General features: G+C 41.2%; 1 protein-coding gene across 2 annotated transcripts in view; it reads right to left on the bottom strand.

Moving 5' to 3' along the window:
- Positions 1–12316, bottom strand: part of MDFIC (MyoD family inhibitor domain containing) — an 86852-nt gene extending 74536 nt beyond the window's left edge. Inside the window, exons 1-2 of one of the 2 annotated variants that reach the window (XM_042970307.1) lie at positions 11991–12316; positions 11523–11708 (exon numbers count right to left, since the gene is read on the bottom strand). In XM_042970307.1, coding sequence (XP_042826241.1) covers positions 11523–11607 — 85 coding nt within the window. In that variant the 5' untranslated portion in view covers positions 11608–11708; positions 11991–12316. The remainder of the gene's footprint in view (positions 1–11522; positions 11709–11990) is intronic. The other variant, XM_042970313.1, reaches the window with a different exon arrangement.
- Between the last annotated feature and the right edge of the window lie 7501 nt (positions 12317–19817).

Genomic DNA, 19817 nt, shown 5'->3' with positions numbered 1-19817 from the left:
GCTGTGCAATCTATATTCATACCTCCTTTTTCTGAAAACAAAGCAATTGTTTTAAACAATTCTTACTCTTCCTTTAAAATATCAGCATCGTTTCAGATGGTCTATGTGTGTTCCGGTTTATGAAATCTCAAGTAATCCAAGACTAAAATCTCTGGGCAAAGTTAAAAATCTGGGTCTGTTTTTCCCAGAGGCTCAGAACAATGTGGAAATCTACAAATGCTTCCCATATGTAACCTTTAAAAATCAAAGATAAAGCAGTTTCCAGGAAGACCTAAGGTTCTGGAATTTTACTTCTTCACTCATCAAAATAACACAAACAAACAAAACCCTCAAGCCTAATGACCTTCAAGAAACATTGCAAAACCAACCTGCTTTGCCTAATGCTCTAAAATGGGTTAAAATCGGGGCATCTGGGTGGCTCACTCAGTTGAATGTCAGTCAGTTGAACTCCTGATCTCAGCTCAGGTCATCATCTCACAGTCATGAGATTGAGCCCCACAGTGGGCTCTGCACTGACAGCACAGAGCATGTTTAGGATTCTCTCTCTCCCTCTGTCCCTCCCTTGCTTGCGCGCACACACACACACACACACACACACACACACACACACATACGTGTGCTCTCTCAAAAATTTTAATTAAAGAACAAAAAATAAATTGGATTAAAATCTCATTGTCCAAAAAAGGTTAAGATAACCAAAGTATTTTAACAGATGAATAAGCATATGCATAAAATTTCATAATTTTGTAAATACAAGAATTATTATATAAGCACAAATCATTATAAATGTTTATAGAACTAAATGCCTGAATCAATTTAATCAATTCACTGTTATCAATATTTTGAAAAATAAGACTGAGCAAAATCTAGTGTGCATTCATTCAAAGGGCTCCGTATGCATTTAAAAGCTTAGGGTGCATTTATATTCAAGAGTGATAAAAATGACATTGACTCAACTGGTTTAAAATTTGGGGGTAGGTAGAGTGGGTTATACACACAGCAAAGCGGAAAACAATTCCAAAGTTAGATAAATATACAATTGAATAGAACCATGCAAATGAATAGGTACAAGATGTAATAATATCTCAATAAATATGGGTTCTAAATAAATGGCAGAAGGAGTAGGGAGAGGTTAGATGACAGAAAGCTGATACCGGCAACCGGGGCACATTACCTCGGTCATCTTTATCTCCTGCCCTTTGACATCCAAACCTACAGTTCTTTCTCCTAAAAATATATTTTCAGGATGACCTACCCTGAGGCATAGTAAACTCCTTCCACTTCAAATATATGCTCATTTGTGTTCTTTCAACCAAGTATACTCATGCTAAAACCAAACACTCACAGGCTAATGGAATTTGGAGTTAGATGAGCTTTTAGAGGTCTCAGCCAACCTGCTAACTTGAATTCAGATGAATACCTTCACCATCCAATATCCCCAAGAACAATCCAAGGAGTATAGGCATGACTACTTCTGGGGCAGGGAAATAGCCTCAGCACACCATTGACTCCAGTTTGGGACTGTTTTAATCATTCACAGACTTTCCTCACAATTGGCTAAAATCTACTTCCTTACATTTTTCGCTGATTCATCATATTTTGCTCTTTGCAATCAAAGTCTAATGTTCCTCTGTGACCGCCTCATATTAGAAAATATCTCATGCCTTTGTGTCTATTTTCTCCGTGCTAAACACCCTCAATTCCTTCAATCGTTTTTCGGGACCTTTTTTAACATTCTGTTCACCCTTATAGACAGGATAGTCTTCTTCCTCTTGTCTAGAAAGCCATCATCAAACAGTTTGTCTTACTGTGGAAATCCAGAGAGGCCATATCTGCAGCAGTTTTCTTACTTGGCAATTGACTAAGCCCATTACAAAGAGGAATTGAGGACTCTGACATCTTCCTCTTTTTTTAAAATGATGTCACACACCCATCTTCAGTCTTTTGTCATGATCACTGTCGTAAGTGCCACAATTCTAAAACTTTTCTGTTACTTCTCAGTTATATCGGGTGGGGATGAACCTTAATTTGGCACTGTTACAAGAATGAAGGCCAATGGAAATCAAAAGTGAACCAAAGGGGGTTGTTTCATCTGTAAAGCCTTTTTCAAAGCTATGATTTGAGTCCACTCCTGATATAAGTGAGAGAGGATGGAGAAGAGCATTTCACATAGTAGTGAAAACACAAATAAAATAATGATAAGAGAAGCAGAACCATATTGCCATTTATTTTTTGGACTTCAGTCCAAAACTGACGTGACTTCTTGCCTTCAGGATCATTTCTTTGAGACATTGCTTTCTTTGGATTCTCCTCTAAGACAACAAACCCATTCTGGCCCCACAATCTTTGTAATCTAACAAATGGCTGATGGCCTCCAGGAGGAGAACTTGTAAATCCATTCCTCTAGACTTGCTCCCTGTCCTGACCTACAGATTTGAAGTCTCACCTCTACATGAATATATCTTTGGCAACTCAAACTCAACATTTCCTAAAATTTTAGGAATTCATCACCACTTCTCTTCTGGCCCTGTTTCTCCAACTATAGTCTATATCTTGGTCAGCGGTGTTCACAGAATCATCTTTCAATTCTCTATTTTCTCCGCCCTAACAGAGTCAACTATGAGATCCAGCTAATTATAACTTCCCAATCTCTCTCAAATGTATATTTTCCTATGCCCACTACCAATGCCACCTTTTTCTTGAAATTATTTCAACACAAAGACTGAATATGTTACTCCTTAGCTCAAGTAAAAATTCATTTTGCATAGTGATGACAAATCGGTATATTGTCATGTTGTACATATTTTAATGGAAGCTCCTACACCTTTCCCATGCTCCAAAATTTCATCTTGTATTTCAGTGAGAAATAAAGAGTAATACCCCTCAGAAAATGCAAGCTGCATGAGCGATGGAAAAACAAACAACAGAGGAGGTCCACGTTCATAGAGCCCAGGAGATCAAGGGCTGATCCAGGGAAAAGAGTAGGAGGACCTGATCCTAGAGAAGAGGCTGGTTCCTTTGTGTGTTCCAGCTGCCTTCAGAGAGTCTGTCACCTACTCAACCACAAATTGCTTTATTTTTGGTGCTCAACTCTGCATAATTCAAACCAAAAGACCTGCAAACTATGTCTTCTTCAGATGGGATCACTAGCAGCCCAACCCAGAAGGAACAGACTTCTTGCCACTCTGGGTTTCTCATTCAACCTCTGAATTTGTATGCTCCAGAACTGCACCAGTCAGCTGGCAACTGGCCATAAACTAATCTGTCACCTGGTTCTTGTTGTAATCTTGAATTGATATTTAGACAAGGAATTAACTTTACAAATTCCTTGTGGGCAAACTACGCATTACAGATTCTTAATCTGCACAAGACTTCGCACGCAGTAGGCACACAAAAACGATTTGTTGACAGGGCTTCTCTTCAAACGTATCAATAATGAAATCTATGTGCTGGCCAGGAAAATTAACTTCAGATTCTACTCCTGAAACTAGTAAAAAAAAAAAAAAATCAGGCATAAAAGCACATGCATATGAATCATCTTACTTCAGATCATGTGGGTGTGAATCTGAAAACAGAAGTGGACTGCAAGTAGAAACCACAAACGAAATTAATGTTAAAATAACTCTGTTCGTAGCTCCTACTTAGTGAACCCTAACTGATTAAATTAGAATCTTTTTAAAACACAACTGGCTTTCAAACTCAAGGTTAAAAGCTTTCCTTCTGGAGAAGATGTATGCGAATGTGAAAGCAGATACGAAAAGTTTAAGTAACTTCAGGAAAGTGTCAATGGCAAAAGGAGAGGAGGAAAGGGAAAAAGAGACACAGACACAGAGATAAGGAAAAGAGAGAGAAGCATCCAAAACACTGGTGCACAAATACATGTCTGATTAAGACAATGGGAGGAACCACGGCGTCCTTCATCTGCTCCAATCACGAACATCCAACTGTCCAAACATCTAGTATCTAGACAGTGCAGGATCAATCTTTCCTTAGTAAAAACTGAAGAAAGGCTTTTAGAAAAAGAAACATAAAAATCACATCCCCTAACTTTATATAGGGTAGAATAATCATGTTACCTCAGAAAGACCATTTATTTGGTTGAATCATTTCTCTCCTTTGTTGGTTATTGTATCGTTCTAATTTTCCATTTGCAAATGGCTTAACTTCAGATTATGTCAATTTAGGTTTCCTTATTTTCCCCAAATCTTTTATTATTATAAAAATATAATGATACTAAAATAATTGCACACAGCTATTAGAATTTTCCATGATATCACCTCAACAAGATCCAGGAAATAAGGTTCAAAGAAACAGGAAAGGCTCTTACACACCCAAAAATTCCAGTTTCCCCCCCAACTAGCCCTATAAAGGTCACTCAAATACATATATATATGTATAAATGTATAAACGTATAAATCCTTACATGTTAACTGACCAAACAAGGCCAACAGGCATGGTTTTGCTGGCCAGAAACCTTAGCCTGACAATTACACTGCTGGACTCTCTGGCTCCCCATACTCCCTAGAACACAAGATTCATTAGAACAAACACACTCTTCTCACACATGGGTAACCCTCCTCCTTTGTCCCCCACTGCTTCTACCCTGCCAACCTCCAACCCTATGCTAATTCCAAAAACTCATTCTATCAGCTCTATTCCCAAGCTCCCACATGCTCCTTGCTGAGAAAGGCAATCAACCATGCTGACCGTGTCCACTAAAAATTCATGGCATTCATTCTCAGTTAAGCCCTCAGTGCTACAGAGCAGCCCTTTTGTTTGCCCCAGATTGAATCCCTCTTGAATACTTCATTCTTTGAAATCTTTTCCACACATCTCAAATTTCTTGACTCATCCTAACCGCCCCCCACTCTTGCTCTCAGCAAATGTTACCATCTACTTTGCTAAGAAGATCTAGGCCTTTCAAGATCTCTCTTATCAAACTGTGTCTAGATTATCATTTATTATTTTCTGCCATGCCCATCTGTAAAGGGAACGTGGTCTACTTTCCTATGACTGGTCTCTGTCCAATTCTGTCCCGGAATTTTACTTTCAATTACACACACCCACCACACCACCACTGTACCCCATACACTTTCAACTTCCATCTCCCTCTCTCCCCTGGATTTCTTTCCATTAGCACGTGGTGAGCAAGCTCAAAATCCACCCAACTGAAATCCCCTCTACACCTGGTTTCTCCCTTAACAAATCACAACTTTTTTCATCTTCCGTGACCACTAAACCTCTAAGGCTTCTGTGACCAATCCTTATGGACTCTCTTTCTGTATTCTTTTCCTTCTCCTTCCTCAAGTGTGGCCATGCCCCCCAAAGCTTCTCCTCAGTCCTTTCCCTCACTCTTGTGTCCAGCCATCAACTATCTGGTGGTGAACTCTGACCCTGTGAGCTTGACCCTCACCACTCTCCTACTTACAAGTACTGGCTTATCATGGCAAGGGATAAGCTCCAGGAACCAAGATGACCCAAAGAAGACTCAACAGCTACTCCCATGTTTCCACTCAGGCTAAAAAGTCAAACCCCTGGATTACCTTGAATTTCTACCTTCACACTACCTCCCGTATAAAATACGTCGCTGAACCATATCAATTGGATACAACAAAACTTGGACACTATGCTTTAGGAGATTCACAGCTGAGTAAGTAAAACTTAAGGCCCTCAAGGGGCTCTCACAGCTAGGAAGAACTCTATCCTACTTTTGCTATTGTTCTTAAACCCATTTCCTCGATCAAATTCCTAGTGGGGCTGCCCTATGTCCTTTTTGTCAAGTGCCTGTCATAGCTTCCCGGATAATCACTGCCTTCACTCTTGCCCCTCGTACCAACATCATCCTTTGCACTGCCACCAGATTTATTCTCCTAAAAAACACCAATTTGGTCCTGTCCTTCCCCTTCTCAAGAACTTTCAATGGCTCACCACTGCCTACAAAAAGGATATACAAATGCCTTAGTGGAGAATTAGAGCCATCCTCAAAATTACTTCAGTTTATCTTTACAACTTTACCTCACTCTTTGTTCTTTGATACAGCCCATACAAAGGGCTTAGTGAAGCATTCAACATTTTGTAATAATCACCTCCAAGCTTTGCTCTCCATTATCCATCTTCACAGAGCTGAGTTCTATGATCGTGTTTCTTTGTCCAGCTCAAATCAAAAGTTTTCCTTGCGGTTCTTCCAAATGCCCCAGCTAGAGATACTTTCTGTCTCCCATGTTCTGCCATCACACATTCTTTTTACGTCTATCACAGCACCTATCAGTCTACCTTGTATTACAGTTATGGGTGAGTGTAGGTGTTTTCCCATCATTCAGCAAGACCCGAATTTCATTCAGTGTATTCCTCTCTGTACTTGTCACACAGCAAGGTTCAAGATGAATATATATATATATATATATGTATATATATATATATATATATATATTCGTGTGTGTGTGTGTGTGTGTGTGTGTGTAGGATTGAATATTTATGAAGCATTTGAGTAAGGCAGAAATAATGCAAAGAGGAAAAAAAAGGCTATGGTAGAAATGAAAATTAGTAATAAATATTTAATATAAGTTGATTCTAATTTTTTGAGATTAGGGAACTAAATATAATTTATCACTGTTTCTATGAGAAAGGGTAACTTAGGTTCCAAAACTCCAACTTACAAATGAACACAACCCATGTGCAAATTATGCACTCTTTTCCTTATTATTCCATAATGCTGGGATCTCCGAAGAGAAGTGTAGGGTGGCAGGACACGAATATCTACTGAGCTGATAGAAGAAAATACTAAAATACCTATTTCACTTATTTTTATCTCATCCACTTACAATTTTCATCTCTGTATTTCCTTTTTAAAGTTCACAATACATTTGTGTTACAGTCCACAAAATGTTAGAAAGTTCTTTGAGGAAGAATACACTCAGGATTATTTTTATTAATTGGGGTATGTGATAAACATGCTGACGAGTAGTAATGTAGAAGATACACAGAGTGATAGGATTTAAAATTTGGAACTTGAAAGAGAGACTGTTTTTAAAGCTTTCTGAGGCCTTTCTAACTAAAAATGAGAGACTTACTAGAAACCTATCAATATATCTTTCTGCAGACAAAAGCCTATATAACAATTATTTTCAACTAGAGATAAAGAGCACCTGGAGACTGTTAACAATACAGATTCTTGAGCCTTCCATATCCAGAGATTCTGATTCTAAAAGTCCAGAGTGGGACCAAAAATGCCAGTAGCCTTGAAATATTAGGGTAGTATCTCAATGCAACTTACATTCTTGGCCAGATAATTCTATGTTGTGAGGGGCTGTTTGGTCCTAAGCATTGTAAGATATTTAGCATTACCCCTGGCTTCTACCCACTAGATCCTAGAAGGACCCACTCCACTCCCCGTCTGTCTACCAAACATGTCTCCAGATGTAGCCAAATGTCTCCTGGAGGGCACAATCTCCCCGGACTGGAACCAGAGAGAGAAGCTATCCAAAGAGGATCCACTTTGAGAAATTCCATCCTTAATCAGAAGGATAAAACAATATGATACGTGTCTAAGAATATGGGTGTCACAAGCATACATTGTATAAATTGAAATAAACAGGCTTCCCATAAAGGAAATCTGATTAGCCACTATAAACTCCTGACAACTTAGCTAAGCTTCTAAGTCAAAGCTCTTCTTATGTAATTTCAACTCGAAGATTTTCTCCCTAGCTTCTATTTTAAATTATTTTTAATTAACTTCACTGGCATTTTGCATCCTGCTATGAAAAGTCTGCCTAATAGTCTCAGAGGACTCTCCCAAGAGAGAAGAGTGCATTAAATCACACATTATCACATTAAAGTATATTCCAGCACTCACAGTCCAACAATCGAAGTCTTGGCAAATGCAGGGAGTGGCGGGGGGAGGGGGAAGATGCAGGGACTGGAACAGGCTCAAGTGATTCACAGTATCCAAAGCCTATTATCTTCGATTCATCCATCCGTAGGAAAGATTTATATTCATTCTTTACTTCAACCACATTTATCACAATGACATATATTCCCCAGTTTGTGGTTCTACCCTGATTTCTATGGACTGCATGAGACCTTGGCCAAGTCACCTGAATACTCTGGACAACCTTTCTAAAAAGTGAGCCAGTTGGGGGCACCTGGGTGGCTCCGTCGGTTAAGCATCTGACTTTGGCTCAGGTCACGATCTCATGGTTCCTGAGTTCGAGCTCCACACCAGGCTCTGTGCTGACAGCTCAGAGCCTGGAGCCTGCTTCAGATTCTGTGTCCCTCTCCCTCGGCCCTTCCCCCACTTGCACTGTCTCTGTCTCTCAAAAAATGAATAAATGTTAAAAAAAATTTTTTTTAAGTGATCCATTTGGACTAAGTTATTTTTATAAATCCTCATAGTCCCAGGTTGCAAATGTATGAATGAAGTACTTAATTAAAAAGCTCTTCCGAGTACATGGATTCTAGTAACTTTTGCGCAAAAAAGTAAGTACCTACATTTTCAGTGATAACACAATGAATTTTAAGATGTTTAATCCAAGAATGAAAAAAAAAATGACAATTAGATGAATCACGTATACAAGATCCATTCTCTCTTAAAACAAAATTAACTTTGGCCCAAATTATCCTTCATCTATCAAGACCTTTATACAGGGACTTTGCATGGGACAGCAAATCAAACCAATCTTTCAGAAGTTAGTCACAAATAGGGAAACAGTTATAAACACATGTTTACATTCTAATTTCTAGAACAGAGATAACAGATCAGCTGCCTAGAGGCCATATCCAGCCTGAAAGCGTAGTTGTTTTGTTGGCCGGGGCAAAATTGTATTTAATCAATTGCCAACTTTTAAAAAGGGAGAGATGATACATAAAAATCTGTATTTCCAGTGTCTCTTGAAATACTGGAAGATATTAGCCCAAATGGCAACAATGAGCTGGAGCTGAGCATCACCACCTCCTGGCCCATGGGCTGTCCCAGGGCCCACGATCCCTGCTGCTTACAAGCTCCTCACACCCATCCTGGTTCCCTCTTACAGCCTGGAGCATAGGAGCTTATGTCCTTGCTCTGCAACAATTTTCAAAATACACAGAAAATGTTTTTAATGCTTTCAAACCAATAGAGTTTTTCTTGCAGATCACAGGAAAAGAGCAGAAATTTTAAAGAGGTAGAACTATGCTCTTAATAAGGAAACCTTCCTAACCCTGAATGCCGTTACGCAGAATCAGCTACACTGTAGGTTTCTAACTAACCATCTGGAAGAACGGAGAAAGGGATTTTAGATTTGATGGGGAATTCACTAGAGACCCCCCCTATAATTTCTTTTAACTTTAACATTGCATGCCCTTAGTTAGGAGTGTGGATATCTCATCATGATATAGTAATATATGCATAGGTTTTATCTTGACATCTATCTATCTTTGCCTACAAGGTAAGACTTGACCTTATATTTCCTCTTCATGAAAAGATATTTTCTGCTAATTGCCATAAAACACTCCATTTTTCTCACAGATTTTAATATATAAAAATTTTAAATTAAGTTTCAATTAACTAAGCAGCCACATCTGACCAGAGAATTATTAAACTATTCTTCTGAAAAGATGATAAAGAATCCAAGGACAGAGGAAAGAACTCAAGAGCTGGAGAGTAGGGCACTCTGTGAGCCAAGCTTCTTTCTTCACTAATGCCTTTACCAAGAGGACCAAACTACCTATGGAAGGCTGCATCTGCAAAGTTTTACCCTACCCACTCACTCCAAAATTTGTTTTCTTCCAATATACCTTATGAAATCTGCTTGTATGAGACATAATATTTTAGCAAGAATCTGAAGATTTTCTTCCTAAAAAATCAGTACAATCATTACCTTATATTACACGTACAATTAAATTGATGCTTACAGGATGTGAGTCAAAGATAAACTAATAAAAAGGCGGTATATAACTATGTTGCTGAGGGTAAGCCGATTTTCAGGTACAACATAACCCCAAGAGTTTCCACACTGGTAATCCTGTACGCAGTCAACTGCACTTCAGACCATTCTAGATGCTCACTTCCTAAAATCAGAATCATGTGATATTTTACAGCATTGCACTGCATTATATTACACACCACTGCAAGTTCTAGCTGACTCTAACAATGCGTATTATTAAGGTAAGTTGGACACTGTAGATATCACCATGTCCAAATCAATTGCTTTTGTAGCATGTTTGATGTGGATTTTGACATAAGCATTGTTTAACAATAGTGATTAACAGCTCAAGTGTGAAACATCAATGAGTCGATAAGACTAGGAAGGGCATGCCTAACAACGGGAAAATGACTGTTGGCAATACAATGTGCAGAGCATGGGCTGCTTCTGGGAAAACATGTTTATCATTCTACTTCTCTGATTTGTTCTATTTTCTGTTTAGAAAAAAATGACTCACTGTTTAGAAGCAAAAAGCAATGATAAACATAATTCAATTTAACAGCCCTGAATGCCAGAACATTTTAATTTAGCCATGGATGTTTTCTGCTTTCACCTCTTTTGAGTTCAACATTAACTTCTTCCTTTCCATTTTTGCAGCTTGGGGAAAAAGAAAAAGAAAAAACAAAAAACAAAGGAACAAAAAACAAACAAAAAAAACCCACACCAGTCCCAAGAAGCTCACTACATTATTGTCAAAGAAATACAAAAGCTATCAGATATGCTTAAAATCAAGACTATAAAGTAGGTTTTGAAGACCTGGAAAATTATTTAGCCCAAATCAATATCAGAACTTTCTAAATCAGAGCCACCGTTAGAGGAAACTGCATCAGAAGAGTAAGGCCCTTGCTCACTGAAAACCTCAAGGATGTTACCTTCAAGACAGCAAAGATGTTGCCTGACTTGTTTATAAGCTTGTTAGGGAAGTCTCCCAGAAACAAGATCATATTCTTTATAGGCTGCCTGTGTTTACACTTTGGAAAAACACAAAGGAGCTAATTCATTCTTGCCAAGTGTTCCTTTTTAAAGCATGCTGATTTCAAAACAAAACAGTTATTGAAACGTATGCGGGAGCCATTCCAAAGGAACTGGTCACAGAACCCCAGATCATCAACCGAGCTGCAGAGTGGCTCACAAGAAACAAAGATGAGCCCAGAGTGCTTAGCTTGTTCAGAGAGCAGCAACAGACCTGGATCTGAGGAAGACACAAGAACTGAAGTGAAGCAGGCGAGAGTGCTTCAGATCCCACATATGGGAGTCTTAGGCCCCAAAATGCATATGCCTAAGAAAGAAGCAATCATGTCATCCAGTTTCCCTGCAGTCAAAGGAAGGGGGAGTGGAAGGACCAGCGGATCCCGCCCTCTTATCCGGTTGTTGATCTAGGGCTGGAGTCCTGGAGAACTTTCTTGAGTAGCACTAACTGTGCAAAAGTTCACAACTACGGGGTGAGACTCCGTCCTCACTGCACACCAACCTCCACCCCCCTCCCTCAATCAGTAAATGTGTGGACAAATTTTAAAATGCAACAACGACAAAGCGACTCGCAACTTGCGAGCAGGCACTCACCCTGGGCTGGGGCGCCCAGCCGGCCGCCGCCCGCCTCGGCCCCGCGCTGGGGCCCGGGAGCCAGGGCTTCGCCCGCGCCGGACATGGGCCGCTCCACCGAGCCCGCGCCGCGCTGCCGCCTAGCTCGCCGCCCCCGGGGCGGACGCGAAGGGCTGTTAGGTGGTGGGTGCAGAGAACTGACTGCTTCTGGTGGGGGGGAAAAAGTGTTTTCAGAGACCAGCACGCCACCCCTGCAGGACATTCCCTGCCCCTCCACCTCCCTCCCCCAAACCCCACCCCAGAGAAGTTTTGATTTGAAACCCGGGAGGAAAACTGCTACCCCGCACGTTGACAGTGGTGGAGTTGGGGGGCGGGGGAGGGCAGTGGGAGGGAGGCACTGAAAGGGGGCGGGGAAGGGAGACTGGATTTGGAAGCGCGGGGAAGGGGACCAAACCCCTCCTCCTTCTGGCCGGGGAGACCACCACCTACCTCGGCATCCCCCCCCAACTCTCTCAAAGCCCCTTCCTCCTTCTCCTCTTCCGCCCGGCAAAGTTAGCGAGGATCCAGCAGCTTCGGCATCTCACCCCAGTGGCCTGGCAGCAGTGGCGGCCGCCCCTGCGCGTCCCTCCCCGCCTCCCTCAGGCTCAGCCCAGACACTGCAGTGGCTGCAACTGCGCCAGTGGCCGCTCTTCTGACTCCGTGCTCTCCGCCCTCTCTTTCCAGCCAGCTCAGTCCGGCCAGCTCCCCAGGAAGGGGGCCTGTTCCCCCTCTGGCTCTCTGTCACCCTGCCACCACTCCTCCACTCCTGAAACACTTCTCCGTCTGTTGCTCTTTTTCATCACATCCGGATCAGGAGGCCTCGAACTCTTGGCGGGCCGCCCAAGGCTGGGGGCGGTGCAATGTGGGCTCCCTCGCCCTCCACTGTCTGGGTCAGGAGGCCAAAGCCAGAACGGGCTGGCTCCCGGTAAGGGGTTTCTCTAGGGGCTGAGAGAAAGGAGGGAGTTGGCTGGTCCTTGGCTGCCTAGGCGTTTTCCTGCCCAGACTTACCCCATTCCCTCTTCTCCCAGCCTTTCTTCCCAATTCTGCCCCAGACCCACTGAAGATCTGGGAACTCCCTGAGTGAAGGAGAAACCTTCGGGGGGGACAATGCAAAACAAAAAATATAAATATTTATCGAACTTTCCTGATAGGACAGTAAAAGTGTGGTTTTGAAACCCTGACCCTTAGCTCAGTTGTTTAAACTCTATGCCTCTGAAGTTACCTTTATTCTCTTTTTCAGGTCTTTATTCTGGTCCAACAGGAACGTGGATCAGTAAAACCAGTTGCACTTGCTTGAATCAACTGGAGGCATCCAGGCAGACAAGGTTGACATCCCAGAGGACGCCCTGGCCCAGGGCCCCAAGCCAGGCCTTGCACAGTGAATGGCTTCGGTGGCAAGATAAACTTGTGGTGGGAAGTAAAAAGCCAACTAAGTATCAGGCGTTCCGATTGTAGCATAACCTGATGAGCCTAGAATAACTTGTACGAAGCAATTTGCAGGTACAAAGTACTTTAATAATGTATTCAGGTAACTTTTGTTCTTTCATTGCAAGCAAAATGCAGAATTCATTTCTAGAAAGGTAGAACCAACTCATGCTTTAAATCTCTAGGCCAAGAGAGGAAATCAGTCATGTTGTCAACATTGAAGAAAATATACACTGGATGCAGCTTTCTAGGTGTATCAATAATATCCCAGGAATTTCCTTTCTTTAAAAAACCCACTGGAATTGATTTCAACTGATTGAAAAAAATCCATTTCTTAACTTGAAAGTGCCAGTGCAACCCAACCTACTTTCAGTTAAACCTGAAGAACACAGACTTTGAAGTTTCTGATGACAGTGAGGTTAAACTCTACATCCCAAAAGACAAATGACATTTTCCCTAATGACCTATGCCTAATTTTTTTTTTCTTCTGTTTTTAGTTTAGACATTTCAGAAACAGTGTGCATAAAAGTGCCTTCACTTTGCTGAAAACTTGTACAGGGGCCTGGACTCTAGAATCTGCTTGATAGAAGCAGATCAATTCTGAGGATGACTGCAGTTCCTTTAGAGAATAAACGTTTAGGAAACATCACTGTCTACTACAACATATCTGTAATCAAAGGAACAGGGTAGGAAGTAGCCACTCAAAGATTGTGTTATCCCTTTTTTGCACATTTCCTTGACTTCTTTTTTTTCCTAATCCCCTCACAAAGAGGTTACAGTCCATGAATATCAAGACGTTCTACAACTCTTCTACAAAGTCATAGTCACAATAAATATTTACTAGTTTCACACGGAGTGCTTAAGGTTGCACACATGGTAAGGGATTCAATAAATACTTCTTGAATTTAAACATTTTACTTTTTAATGAGGAAGGAATAAAATTCAAATAAAAATATTAGGAATAAATGAGAGTCTGTATTATAGAATCACCAGGATGGTCAAATGCTGTATCTTGCTCAGCTGTGTGACTTTGGGCAACTTAGTCAAACTCTCTATCCCTTTGTTGCCTCATAAAGATGATAAGAGAAACTCTTCACAGGGTCCCATGAGGGATAATAAGCTTACTATAAAAAAATAATTATAAAATAAAAATATAAGTGAAAAATATAAGTCTCCTATAGCATTTGGAATAATGTCAGGTATGAGGACAGGGGGTCAATACCTGAGCATTATACAGCAGAAGCATTTGGATAGATTACACTGAGCATGGCATGATGACTAGATCACAAGGGCCACATCAAAATACCAGGTGTCAGGGCTCGTGGGTGGCTCAGTTGGTTAAGCACTCTTCGGCTCAGATCAAGATCTCACGGTTCTTGAGTTCCAGCCCTGCATCGGGCTCTGTGCTGATAGCTCGGAGTCGGGGGCCTGCTTTGGATTCTGTGTCTCCCTCTTTCTGCCTCTCTAGCTCTAAAATAAACATTTTAAAAATATATAGATCAGTTACCATACATACACTTTATACATTTTCTGTGGTCTTAGATCAGCCCTACCAATAACTTGCCAGGATTGCACTGCTAGGATTTAGAACTCAGATCTAGGGGCGCCTGGGTGGCTCAGTTGGTTAAGCGGCCGAGTTCGGCTCAGGTCATGATCTCGCGGTCCGTAAGTTCGAGCCCCGCGTCGGGCTCTGTGCTCACAGCTCAGAGCCTGGAGCCTGTTTCAGATTCTGTGTCTCCCTCTCTCTGACCCTCCCCCGTTCATGCTCTGTCTGTCTCAAAAATAAATAAACGTTAAAAATTTTTTTTTTTTAGAACTCAGATCTATCCATGTTCAAGGCTATCTTGCTTCTTTAGGTAAACTCAGGTCTTCCCTCTGGAAGGTGTAAGGGTGGCATCTGATAGGCCAGAAATTAAGTGTGGGCTCCTAAGTGTTCCCCAAGCTGCCCACTTACCCTATCCCTTGCTGTATTTGTTCAGTCTGATTAATCACTTATCTTGGTTCCTGATGAGTGGCACTCCATGCCCTCTTCTTTCATGTAACAAATATGTTTGGAGGTGGAAGGCACTGTTGCGGGTGCTGGGGACGCAGCAGTGAAGATGATCAATGTGGCCACTGCCCTTATGGAGTCGCAGCCGAGGAGTAAACAGGGATACACAACCACTTACAACAACAGTTGCTGAGTGGCAAGGCAAGACAAGTTCTGGGATGCTAGGATAATAAATAAGCTAACAGGGAGATGTAGTCTGGTCTAGGAATCAAGGGAAAGGTCCTGGAAAAAATTATGTCTCTGCTGAGACCAGAAGAAGAAAGTGAAAAGGAAAGGAACAGACTGCTCTAGGTAGAAGGAGCCATGTGGGAAGAGGCCTGGAGGATGGAAGGGAGCCAAGCATCCTTGAAGAACTGAAGAAGTTCAGTGTAAGGGGATAACTAATACAAGGGAGGCAGTAAGAAAGATGGAGCTGAAGAGAAAATCAGGGGCCTTACCAGTGTTGAACAAGGAGGCTATTTATCCAAATTTCCATTTATAAAAATCATTCTGGAATAATGTATGAAACAACTTGGAGGCACTGAGATTGGAGCTAGGGAGTCCACTAAGATGGCAGGGGAATGAAGCCAAATAGAGGCAAGAGGCAGGGAGGAGAGGAATCCAAGGTGACTTCCAGGTTTCTGCATCTGGGTGGAGGCTGGTAATACCACCCACAAAGATGGAAACATTTAGGAGAAGCAGGTTTGGGGAAAGCTGCTGAATTGATCACGTAGATGATATAGCCTCTGAGGTACCTGCAACACACCTAACTGGAATCATCCAGAAGGTTGCTGGATAGGGATTTGGAACGTCAGCATATAGATGGTTCTCCACTGGCTAGGAGCTCTGAGTGCCCAAGAGGAATATGTAGCGTAAAAACAAAAGGCTTAAGACACAGCTATGCCCTGAAACTCAATACAAAGGTGTCCTCACTGGCCCCACTCCCTTTCTCCACACCCTTCCCAATGTCATCATAATACTGTTATCTCCCTGGCTTGAGAACCACCACTATTTAGTCACTACTACCACCACTGACCCACAACCCCAGATGCTCATGGGTATCACATGATGGCCTTTGTTAAGCCAGATTTTGCCATGTCTCCTACTATAGTAATCTGGATGGGTCGAAACTTTCCCTGGGCAATTAAATGCTCTGGCTCAAAGCCCTCTACCATTAAATCTCAATGTGTGGGATGCTTGCGTGGCTCAGTTGATTAAGAGTCCGACTCTTGATTTCAGATCAGGTCACGATCTTGTGGTTCAGGAGTTCAATCCCTGCATCTGGCTCTGTGCTGACAGTGTAGAGCCTGCTTGGGATTCTCTTTCTCTCCCTATCTGTCCCTGCCCTGCTCTTGCTCTCTCACTCTCTCTTAAAATAAATAATTAAAACTTTTAAAAAAGATATTAAAAAAATCCCAATGTGTTTTATACCCATTTCTGTCTAGTGATATGCACTAGTGATGATCTAATGTGAACGCATTGTGAAAAAAGTCTCACATGAGCTAAACCGATAAAATGAACTAATTAAATGAGTTTATAAAGCATCATTATGAACTACTCAATGTCCATCATTCGTTCAACATTCATCAAACATTTATTGTGCTATGTACTGGGTCACAAGTTCGGGAGCTAAATATTTTTATTTGAGGTCTTGAAAAGCACCTAAATTAGTTTTCACTTGGGCAGAGGAATAGTGGCATAGCTCAAGTCAAAGTCAATATCCTTATGCAGTTATCTAAACCACAGTCACACAAATGGGGTATGTAATTGTGCATGCATCCCAGGGGGTGCACAAGATGATTCTCTGGAGTGTGAGAATATGAGAAAATATTCTAATACGAACATTTATATTTGTTTTTGTTTTATTATTTGTAAATTTGATTTTCGAGTATGTTTTACAATGTATAAAACACATTAGTACAAAAGCACTTGTGTATCATTTATAAACATACATTAGGGGTTCATACTAAAAAATATTCTATCATTTGCTTTGTAAAAAAAAAATGGTTTAAATGCTTTACATCATTCAAGGTACATTCAGTCATTCCCAGATTATTCCAAGGTTAGTTTTTCTAAAAAACATATATACCTACCTAATTTATGTCAAGGTGGGACTCTAGCAATCCCCAAACCCAGGGATGCAAAAATACCCCTAAGCCTCTAAATACCAAAAATAACCTTCATGATGTTCACATAGGGCCAACACAATGGCCATCGACTTTCTCAAACCCGACTCTTTGTGTGTGTGTGTGAACATATACTTCCTAAACAAACTTTATTTTCTAGTGTGTTAGCTCACAAAAAATTTAGGGCACAGGGGCTTTGAGAAAAAGACATTAGCTAAGGGAGCTATTAGGTCAGAGAAAGTGACAGCAGAAGAAATGGCAGATGACAGATAGGGAAGATACAGGAAAATAAACACGTCATAACAGTGCCTTTGTGAATTCAGCCCAGTGAAACAGTGAATGTTCCTAATGAGGTACCTAGGTCATTAAGAAAAGATTCAGTTACATTAGTATTGCATTCTGTCTTAGGGAAGCAGTTCAGTATTTTTACATTTCAGGAAAAATTTCACCAAAAAATGTTCACATAAGAAAGAGAAAATGTAGCTACTTGAAAGAGTGTCTTTCACAGAATTACATTTTTATAGCTGCAAGGGAAATGAGCAACCCCGATTCCAGGCCGATTTGTTTTAACTGTGTTTCTCCACCTCCTAGTGCTTTCTTGAAGAGGAGAGGTCAAGTGGACAGGTTTCTGGAATCCCATTCTTACTTCAAATAGAGCACTTTCCTCTTTTTCTCCATGACATTCTTATTGGTCCTCCCCTTAAAATTTTTTAGATGAGAAAACCGGTCCTTCTAGTTTTTAAACATTTGAAAACCACCCTCTTGTCCAACTCCTTCATTTAGCATGCAAAGAAATATAAAGACAAAGTTCATCAAGCTCAACAAGCACATACTGAGTATTCACTATATGTCAAACCATAGGCTGGGCACTTCCTCTATTCAAAAACAGAGGACGGGCACATGGATGTCTCAGTCAGTTAAGTGTCTGACTTCAGTTCAGGTTGTGATCTCATAGTTCCTGAGTTCAAGCCTCACATCCAGCTCTGTACTGTTAGTGTGGAGACTGCTTGGGATTCTCTCTGCCCCTCCCTGACTTGTACTTTCTCTCTCTCTCAAAATAAAGACTTAAACTTAAAAAAAAAAAAAAAAAAAAAAAAAAAAAACAAACAGAGGCAATAGTAGTAGCTCATAGTGGAACTCTAGGGGTAGGGAGCAGAGTAGGAAAGGGACAGTCACATAAATAAGTGTAGTACAGGGTCAAGAAGAAAGGGGCACCTAACTGCTGAGGCGTAGGTGGGGAGACTCAGGGGATGTTTCAGAGTAAAGCTGACACCAAGCTAAGTACTGCTGATGAGTAAGAGTTTCCCTGTCCCAATGCTAAGGTAATTCCAGATAAAAGGCGTAATGTATGCAAAGGCACACTAGTGGGAAAGCCCCACAGAAGTTAACTGACTTGGCAAAGGTCATTTAGTGAGTTCATGACAGAGCTAGGACTAAAAACCTACATTTCTTGACATCCAGGCTTGTTCCCGTTATCTAGATAAGTCATGTAAATGAATTCATCATTTCTAAGGGGTGCTGAAGAAAGGGCATGCCTGATCTTATATTTAGGAATTCCAAAAATTTTCTGTTGTCAATATGTGACCAAAGAGCTGGGCACAGGATCTCCTGTTGCTGAATTAGTTTGACTTGTCCTTCCCTCCAAGCCCTCAGTGTCCCTTTCAGTTGGTTGACTGCTCTGGCCTGGGGCACTGGCCTTCAGGGTATTTCCTTGCTGTCACTGTACTTTTCTGCTTGTGTTTTGAAGGAAGGGAGGGAGATATTAAGCCACACAGTGGCACATGTCAGATGAGAACAGTGTGAGTGAAGACAGAAATGAAAATGGGCATATTGTACGCAGGACACAATAAGGAGACTTTTTCTTGGTAGACAGAAAGTAAACCTGGCTATACCAGGTATTATGGAAAAGTAATGAACACAAGAGGCCCTTGCAAATGATAACTGATCCGCTGAAACTATAATTGCAAGATGATTATGACAAAGACAATGAAAAGATAGTCAATCCTGGGACCTCCAATCAACTGTGGGTAAAAGGCAAGGTTTTCCTGAATATCCTCCCACTCTCCCTTATTCTCCTCTCTCCTACTGGCCCTGGCATCCAAGCACTTGGAGCCCCAAACTATTTTCTTGCTATCCCAGTTTCCCAGCTTTAGACTCAGTACAAAGAACATGCCAAAATTTAAAGGAATGAATTCAAGTTGATGTATAAACACAAAAATATAAATAACTCATAGAATGAGGACCAACAGTCCTGTTCCTATGTTAATAGTACCCCAAAAATGTATCCAGGCCCATAAGGGGACATAGACAGGTTACTTATTGCCACATTATTTCGGTGGTGGGGAGTTGGAGTCTGCCTGTTACCGCCATCCCTGGGAAAGCAGGAAGTTAATGGGGTAGATGTGGAGCCTGGGAGATTGTATAACCCTTAGAAGAAACAGATTATATGCACAAGTTAGCGAAAAAATCTGTCTTTAAAACATTGCGTAGTGAAAATAGTAAGAAACAGAATGTAATTTTAGCACAGCACCAACTAATAATTAAAAATATGCACACACAAAACAGCATACACATAAGCAAGGGGACTTAGGAAAACACCTTACAATGGTAATCTATGGAGGGTGGGGAGGAAAATAGTAAACAGGGATCAAAGAGAACGTATATTCCCGAACAAGCGTTATGTACAAGAAAAGGAAC

The sequence above is a fragment of the Panthera tigris genome, chromosome A2, assembly GCF_018350195.1.
Source record: "Panthera tigris isolate Pti1 chromosome A2, P.tigris_Pti1_mat1.1, whole genome shotgun sequence".
NCBI classification, from domain to species: domain Eukaryota; kingdom Metazoa; phylum Chordata; class Mammalia; order Carnivora; family Felidae; genus Panthera; species Panthera tigris.
This window is presented reverse-complemented; position numbering and strand designations above follow the sequence as displayed.